This window comes from Porcisia hertigi, chromosome 7, assembly GCF_017918235.1.
Source record: "Porcisia hertigi strain C119 chromosome 7, whole genome shotgun sequence".
NCBI classification, from domain to species: domain Eukaryota; phylum Euglenozoa; class Kinetoplastea; order Trypanosomatida; family Trypanosomatidae; genus Porcisia; species Porcisia hertigi.
Window position 1 is genome coordinate 400,235 of NC_090566.1, and position 8,909 is coordinate 409,143.

Below are 8,909 nucleotides of genomic sequence, written 5' to 3' on the forward strand. Positions count from 1 at the left end.
TTTCCTTCTCCGTGTGTGTGTGTGTGTGTGTGTGTGTGTGTGTGTGTGTGTGGGTGTGTGCCATGAGGGAAACGCGGCACTCATTTTTCTAACCGAAGAAACAACAAGAACAACCCCGCACGGGGAAAAAAGGCATAGGGCCCCACAGCTTCCCGTTCTGACCCCCCCCCCCCTCCCACCCCCACCCCACCCCACCCCCACCCGTCCTCCGTGTTCGTATCAAAAGGAAGGGGAGTTTTTCTTGGCCACTGTGATCTGTATAAATGGATATTCTGCTTCTGCTTTGACTCGGTTGTCGTCGTCACCCGCAGATCACTCTTCTCGATAACCCCGTGCTTCTCATCTACCTCAGTTCTAGTTCTCGTTCTTTCTCCTCCTCTCTCTCTCTCCGTGCGCACCGTTTTGGAGGAACGCTTCCAGGCTGCTTTGTGCATGTCTATCCCCCCTTGCACTACCCCCCCTCCCCCTATAGTTCCGTCAACTCGCGCACACAAACACATCCGGATTACATAATGGCGACACACGCAGCGACAAATCACGCGTCGTGCGCACTGCTGATGTCTCCACCGTCTGGCCAATCGCCTGCTTCGGCCGCATACTTACTACCAGCGCACACCGCCTCGCCAGGTGCCTTTTCTGCGGCATTGTCAACTGCGTCTGTGTGCACTTCTCCACCACCGCCCCAGCAGGAACCAAAGGACAGGAACATCGGGGGTGATGCGCCGCTCACCACGCAGCTGGTGCGGGAGCAGCATCAGATGATTGACCAGCTCATGGGCGCCGGGCTTGTGCAGGCAGCGGACCTCCTCGAATTCGGCTTCAGCATCGCAGAGCTCCGTGCCGCCGGGTTGAACCTTTCGTCACCACACCACCACACTGACCAGCACGCCAAGGGTGGCATGAACACCATGCCAGCTAGGCGGTTGTCGGATAACAGCAGCGAGGTGCGTCGGAAGCGTTCCTGGGAAAGTGAGGCAACACAGCCGCAACGCCAGCAGGATAGGCGTGCGACACCATCTCTTGCTGTCTGTGACACTGCCACAACCGCGCTCAGCACTAAGGCGAGTGAGGTGCAGCCAGCCAACAGGGCTGTGGAGTCATCTGCCTTCCTATCAGAAAAAGCACGCGCTCAAAGCCTCCGCGCCGCCAGGCTCGTAGAGAACTCGCAGCACTGTGTCGCTCAAAATTGTGCGAGGTCGCTGACCTACGAGGCTATGGACGACGAGGAGGCGGCGGGGGCGGCCTCGAAAAAGCGCTGCAACACGGCTCTCAACTTCAATGGCTTGGACGTGGCGGTGGTGAAGGAGATCGCGAAGCAGCTGCAGGAGGAGGCCAGAAACGATGCCTACGTGAAGAGCCGCAGTATGCGTGAATACATGGAGTCTCGCAAGGACGATAACACACCCTACATGTGAGAACGATCAAAAGAAGGCACGTGGTGCGTGGCCGTGGGGTGGGGGTAGATGGGAAGAGCGGGGTAGGCACCTCCGTCATCACGGGTGTCTCTGCGATCCACTTCGTAATGATCATGCGATTTACCCTGAGTCTGTGCATCTTCCCCCCCCCCCCCCCCGCGCACTGCATCATAGAGCTGCAGCGCACTCTCTGCCGTTGCTTGTTTCAAATATTTTCTTGGTTCGCCACAGGTCTTATCACCCCACCCACCTAGCGACCACAGCGCCTACACCACGCGCGTCGGTGTTCGCCATAAAGATGTGTCCACCGCACATTAGAAGTAGAGCTTTTCCTTTGCTTTTCATAGAGTCTTCGACCCGCCCCTCACCTTCCCCCTCCCCCTCCCTCCAAGGGGAAGAGCTGAGTGGGAAACAACCATAGATCACACCACACGCGTGCGCTACTGCACATGACTTTTTATATCTACTTGTAACCACACACGTCTCCACGTGGCTTATTTTACTTCTGCCTCTTTCTTTCGCTCAGGAAACCTTTGTGCTTCTTGCCCCTCGTACGTTTTCTCCACGCTTCTTTCTGCGTTGGTGTCCCTCCCCCCCCCCCCCACGCACATACAACAACAACGAAAAAAAAAAATCAGTCGCTGAACAGTTCCTGTTCGGAGGGGGGGGGTCATTTTGCGGGTATCTTGGACGCAGTATTTGTTTCGCCTTCCCCTCTCAACCCCCCAATGCACGCCTTCTTGTCCGTCAAGCAGCCACTGCCTTTTGCCGCTTGCCAACACAGAGTGACGCCTCTCTACTCTCTTTGCTGCACTTCTCTACCTACGTCTTTGCGTCATCACAGACCGGATGATGTTACTGCCCCACCCTCCCCCCCACACACACACAGCCCCCCTTCCCCTTTATCCATATTACCTTTTGGTCCAACAGTCGGATCGCGGCCTCCGTCTCCGATCGAGGGCGGCACCAATTGCACCATTTATTTATCGGTGTTGATTTTCCCCGGCAGCAAAAGCGCCAAGGCACCCGTGGGGTAGGGGGATCGCCCTGTGCGCCAGCGCAGCTTTGGCCGCGGCCTGTTGGGGACGCGATGCTGCGCGCAGCCTCATGGCGCGCCCCGCCGGGCCCGGAAGGAAAAAGCCACTAGAGGATTGCGATGCGAAAAAGTCATCCGTGACAGGATTCGAACCTGCAACCCTCTGATCCGTAGTCAGATGCTCTTCCATTGAGCCACACGGACTTGTTAGTGGGTTCGCAAGCAAGTCGGGAATGGGGTTTGGCCTCCCGCTGCCCGCGTTCCCAGCCGGGTTTCTGCTATGCGGGGGGGGGGGGGGCGCGGGCGTGGGCCCGCTGCTCGACTCCCCAAGTCAGCCCCACAGAGCGAACGCGGATTCCCGGGGACCTCCGCGCCCCGCGATGGACGCAGACCGGCGGGGCTTGGCGGGGGTTTTGCTTCCGGGTGGGGGACGTGAAGGAAGGCGCATGGCCGCCTTTCGGGCACATCAGAGCAAAGTGGGGTGTCTCTGGCGTGGGCAATTGCGCACCTCCAGAACATTCAGCACATGCCCGAGAGTGTCCGGATGTCCAGAGACGGAATTCCCCGCAAGACTTACGGATCGCTGCTCTACCTTGTGTATCGGGCACCTCTACACGGGCAGAGGGCGAAATGCTAAAAGCCAATATAACCCGGACAGAGGACCGTGCATACCCTGCAAGGGGGAGGAAGGAAAAGTACAGCTTCATGAGTACCTGTGTGGGAAAGGTAAAGACAGACTCATGGTGGTGCGCTTATCACTCTGAACCCACCACTGTATTGCACACTTTTCTCCTTTATTTCCTCTTTTTTTTTTCCGCTCCCCCCTTTGCTTCTAATCCGCTTCTGGACACGCGCGCGTGCCTTCACAGTCTCTCTCATCATGCAGGGAAGCTCAAGTCATAGTTTCTTCTTATCTGGCATCTCGAGGAACGTAAGTGGGGATGTCATTGAACGTTACTTTCGCGACTACGGCGATGGTGTCTCTCTCCGACTTAAGCGCGACAAGAACGGATTATCTCTCGGTTACGGATGGTTAACATTTGACCACGTCGATACAGAGCGCGTTCTGGCATCGAAGCATGTATTAGAGGGGTCGCCAGTGATGCTCAGGCATCAGCCGAGCAAAAGCTCACCGGAATCCCGCCATGCTTCTGCTCCCTTGCAGCCACCACCCTCAACAAATACTCCCCCGACGGAACAGAGAAGGCTACACGAGGACAACAATCGTAACAAAAGACATAAAGAGGAGGTCCTTAGAATATCAACGCATGCGGCTTCCCCGCCCGCGCAAGCTCAAAAGGAGGTTATGCCGCCGAAGTCCCGCACACCTGCCACTGAACCAGCGCCACCACCGAGAGAGGCACAGAAACGGGAGACTGCACCCTCTGCGACTCCTGTTACGCAGACCCTGCCTTTGCAACATAATTTTTCACCTTCCCCACCAGTGCCCGTCGCACCACCGGTGTTCGTGTGCATTCCACTTAGTATTTGTCCTGGCGCGTTTTTGCACGATCCACGAGTTTTTTGCTGCACTCTAGATCCCACGCAGGTTGGCAAGCTAAGTATTTTAGCTACACCAACGCCGCACACAATCCCTCCTGAGCACTACTGTGCCCAACCAACCCACGCCACCCTCGGTATTTCTCAGGAGCAATTTTCAAATTCCGTGGGCGTTAACAGGTTCCACTCACCATCACACACATTACTATCGATGCCACCATCATCCTCGGGTGTACCACCACCACCGGGGCCACCACCTTCATATCCGGCGGCAGTTATTCGCGGGGCGGTACCTCCACCACCACCACCGGGTCCTCCACCACCACCACCACCGGGTCCTCCTCCACCACCACCACCGGGTCCTCCTCCACCGCCACCTCCCGGGCCACCACCAACCCGAACTGGCGCATCTGGAGCTCTTTTCCGAGCACTTCCTTCATCTGGTCCGCCTCCACCACCTGGTCCGCCTCCACCACCCGGCCCGCCTCCACCACCTGGCCCGCCTCCACAATCGTGTTCGTAAGTTGATCATTTTGGTGTCCTCTTATTTATTTCATATATATTTTAATTTGGCACTTTTTTTTTGCCCGCGCTGTTTCAGGTAACCTTAGTAATTGGTGAGAAAAAGGGTTGTTGAAGCCGTTGTATATACATATATATTAATATATATATATATATATACAAATTTGCGGTGGTGAATGATGTTGTATTGAATGTGTCACGAGGACGCTTTGACCAGAAAGAACGAGCCACGACTCGGTGAAGGAAATCGGCAGATTTATTACCTGTGTTGTACACCGCGAACGCTCTTTTCCGTATGTTCGAGATTAGCAGAGCGCTGGTTAAACTTCGACACTGCCACAGGGTTGATGAGCCGAATTAACTTATAGGTGCGATTTTGATTTAAAAAAATATCTCTCTGTGGCGTGGCACGTAGCCAGTCTTTGAAAAGTAGGGGATCCAAACAAACAATGGCATTCAATGCTTCACATGTTCTGTTTATAAGGCTTGATAGAATAAGAAAAATAAGGCTCATTTTCCCGTGTTCGTATACCAGTACGCGGCTTTTCCAGTACGTTCCTTCTGGAGTGTGTTGCAAGTGAATAATACCATTCCTTCCGTGGACTTGTCTCGAGAAGTCTCCTTGTTGGGTTCTCACATTTTTTTTTCCAGGAAACAAAAGTAATTTCTGTACTGTTCACACCTGTTCTCTTCACTGGATTGTTTCTTTTATCCATAAAATGATAAAATAAAAGATACTCATTGTATTTCAGGGCCTCACATCTCCTCATTCTGTACCCCCCCCTTTTTCCACCCGATGGTAGGATTGTCTAGATTCCCGTCGTACGCTCTGTTGTAAAAAAAAAAGTAATTCTAGTTCAACGAGGGAAACAAGAGCAGTGTTGAAGGAAGTATTCTTCTCGTGTTTGCACACCCCAAATGGAGTCGGTACAAGCCACGACACCAAACCCTCATGCTATTTTCACTAGCGTGTTTTTCCATCAGTTGAAAAGCATTATCGACTCTGAGTTCCCCCTGCGTCACGACCCTGCGGGGTGCCCACTCAACTATGGAACGGCAGGGTTCCGCTCCAATGCTAAACTTCTTCCACCCGTCGCAGCGCGCGTTGCCATGATAGCTGCACTTCGATCCGTGTACTGTCAAGGAAAACGAGCAACTGAATCGCACCATGCACCCTGCACAGTCGGTGTTATGGTCACGGCATCTCACAATCCGTACGTGGATAACGGATTCAAAATTATTGATGTCGATGGTGGAATGCTTGTGGCGTCCTGGGAGGAGTGGTGCACACGCGCTGCAAATGCTTCATCAGGAGAGGACTTGGAAAAGGTAATGATGGAGTGTATGGCACACGATCCTCCCGCGTTCCAGGCCAGGCAGTACTCGCGCTGCCAGGTGTCTTTTTCTAGGGATACGAGACCAAGCGGTGATGAAATCGTCCAATCAGGTTTGAGGACGCTGAACATTTTACCACATACAACCGCTGCGTATTATCGGCCAGTTTCGACGCCTTACATGCACTTCGCAATCGCGAAGACCAACGAGCTCGCCTTGGCCAGCGTGTTGGAGGCACCGTCTTATTATGATGAACTTTTGGCGGGCTTCGAGGAGATGTGTAAATTCACAAGCGCAGACGGGAAAGCGCTTGATGGAAAAGATCATCATCGACAGCAACTTGTTGTGGATTGCGCTAACGGTGTTGGCTCCCTGATGATGAATGAGCTCTTTATTGCTTCAACAAAGGAATCGGAATCCGGAGCCTTATCGACCTTTTTCGAACTGAATCTAGTGGATTGCAACTGTCAAGTTGAAACAATGCTAAACAACAAATGCGGTGCCGACTTTGCAAAGCAGTACACCACTCCTTCTGCCGAAATGTCTGCGTGGCCGAGCACTTGTTCACCAGGCGTGAACCCTTCTGACGCACACTTTTACTCCCTCGACGGCGATGCGGACCGCGTTGTCGCATTTTGTTATGACCCGAAACGAGAGTCCCAGTGGGTTTTCCTGGACGGCGATCGAATTTGCATTCTTTACGCAATGCTGCTACATAAGTGGCTAGGTGAAGAACAGATGAAAGCATTGGATGTGGCGGTTGTGCAGACCGCTTACGCAAACGGCGCATCGACGGAGTTTCTGGAGAAGCAGCTTCACATGCGGGTGTACACCGCCGCAACAGGGGTCAAAAATCTTCATCCCATCGCGCAGGCGCGCGACGTGGGAATTTACTTTGAGGCAAATGGCCACGGTACAGTGTTGATATCCAAAAATGTCATCGGAAAGGCCAGTTTGGGTGAGTCTGAAAAATCTGCGCCGCTAGCCGCGATGCGGCGTCTACTCTCTCAATGCTGCGGCGACGCGATCGCGGATATGTTGATGTGCGAAGTCGCACTGAATGCCTTGGGCATGACATTCCAGGACTGGGCTGGGTTGTATACCGATCGTCCTTGCAAACTGACGAAGGTCGTTGTAGAACACCGTGATCGGATCACGACTACCCCTGATGAGCGTCGATCGCTGTCTCCAGCTGGCATGCAGGATGAAATCGATGCTGCCGTTTCTGTGGCTACGTCTCGCTGTGAGGCGGCGCGGGCGTTTGTCCGACCCAGCGGTACGGAGCCCGCTGTTCGTGTGTATGCGGAGGCCACGGATTCGCTAGTGTGTGAGTGGCTCTCCAAAGAGGTTACGAGGATTGTTGAGGCACATTGTGGCTGAGGGGAATTCATAGTCATGTGAACGGATGCTGCTTCCTTTGATCTCTTTTTTTTGGGATGAGGGGGGGGTGGAGTGAATAGGAGAACACCAGTACAAAACAAAATCTTTTTGTAAAAGTTATTTTTCTGTGGGCTCGCCATGTTTTCATCCTCCCCCCTCCCCCCACGACAAGGGGGAATTATATTGCAATGTTCTCAAGAAAAAGGAGAGGAGGTGTGTGTGTGTGTGTGTGCACGTGCCAGCACGAGTTCCTCTCACTCGTCTCATTCCTCTATACATATCAAAAAACAAAGACTTCATTTCTTCCCACCGTGATCCGCTTTTTCTTTTGCTTTTATCTGTGTGTGTGTGTGTGTGTGTGGTGACTTCATGTTTCTGCTGGCGGTTTTTGGCGGTTGGGAGTTTATTAGGATGTGGTTGGGGGGGAGTACTGAGGCGTGTGCGTGTCTCTCTCTTTCTATCCCACTTCTTTTTAAGGCTCACGGTCCAATTTATCATTGCGGCTATTTCATCTTGGCATCAGCCCCCCTCTCCCCCTCCCCACCCTCCCCACCCTCCCCCTCCCCCTCCCCCTCCCCCTCCCCCTTTTTTTTTTTTTTTGAAACAACACAGCGGCAAAGCACAGGAGCGAATAGACGTGTTAAACGCCATCCGTGTGGGCAGGCTCACATGTATGCATACACACACACACACTGGAGAGATGATCACATAAAGTTTCACGAAGGCGAGCACAGCACGGGAAGAAAAAAAAAAGGGGGTTTGGAGAATACCCCGCATCCCCCTCCTCCTTCCTTGCCTGAAACACATCAAACAACGAGTTATCCCCATGAATCCCATCACTGTTGAGCATGCGAGGAGTTTTCACCACCGTTACGCCCTCTCTTTCATCTACGATGACAGGTGATGATGAAGGAATACACATGTGGTAAGAGGGCCCCCTGGTCTTTAAAAAAAAAGTTTCCTTCCCTCGTTTGGTCTCCACATCCATGCCAGAGGAGGGAGGGGAGGGGAGGGAGGGAGGGAGGGAAGGGGGGCTGCACACGTGAGGATACTTGCCTACACATGCACACTACACACTCTTTCGTGGTGTGTTTCGCCTCTCCCCCTGCCCCTCCTCCCCCTCCCCCTCCTCCTCCTCCTCCTCCTCCTTTTTTTTTTTGGAAAACAATTTTTTTTCCACTTCACCTTCTCCGCTCCTCTTTGTTTCTGCTCTTCTTCACCCTATTCTGTTATGCCATTTACTTTTTTGAATCCTGTGCGTGGGTGTGTGTGTGAAGGGTCTGCGGTTGCCTTTTCCATATGCTACTACACACATACATACACATACGCACACACACATTTCTCCACCCAACCATCATTCCCCACGTTTTGCCTCCCTCGATCAACTCCACCTGTGGGTGTGTCGACCGACAGCAACATTTTCAGACAACCCTCAAGTCGAACGTTGCATGGTGGGTGGTCTCCTCCTCTCCCTCCGTTACCGCACACCCAGACACACACACACTAATATACACCTATAGATAGAATTATATATATATACGTATACACATATACACTTTACATACTCAAGTTGACAGGACTTGGGGGAAAAAACAACAGAGGGGGGTCACGTGTGGCGCGTACCAGTGTCGTTCTCGCTCTGTTTCTTTCCTGTTCTTGTCTCCTTGTGATTGACCCTTCCCCCCCCCCCCCCCATTCCGAGAGCACCCACCTTACAGATC

At 53.1% G+C, this 8,909-nt stretch overlaps 3 protein-coding genes across 3 annotated transcripts; all 3 read left to right on the forward strand.

Moving 5' to 3' along the window:
* Window positions 1-758: 758 nt before the first annotated feature.
* JKF63_06448 (uncharacterized protein) lies at window positions 759-1,415 on the forward strand (the record flags this gene model as incomplete). Its single annotated transcript, XM_067902398.1, has 1 exon — window positions 759-1,415. The coding sequence occupies one exon, from the start codon at window positions 759-761 to the stop codon at window positions 1,413-1,415; it is 657 nt and encodes a 218-aa protein (XP_067759419.1).
* A 1,916-nt stretch (window positions 1,416-3,331) lies between these two features.
* JKF63_06449 (uncharacterized protein) lies at window positions 3,332-4,474 on the forward strand (the record flags this gene model as incomplete). The annotated part of the gene is made up of 1 exon (XM_067902399.1): window positions 3,332-4,474. The coding sequence occupies one exon, from the start codon at window positions 3,332-3,334 to the stop codon at window positions 4,472-4,474; it is 1,143 nt and encodes a 380-aa protein (XP_067759420.1).
* Window positions 4,475-5,391: 917 nt separating this feature from the next.
* JKF63_06450 (uncharacterized protein) lies at window positions 5,392-7,188 on the forward strand (the record flags this gene model as incomplete). The annotated part of the gene is made up of 1 exon (XM_067902400.1): window positions 5,392-7,188. The coding sequence occupies one exon, from the start codon at window positions 5,392-5,394 to the stop codon at window positions 7,186-7,188; it is 1,797 nt and encodes a 598-aa protein (XP_067759421.1).
* Between the last annotated feature and the right edge of the window lie 1,721 nt (window positions 7,189-8,909).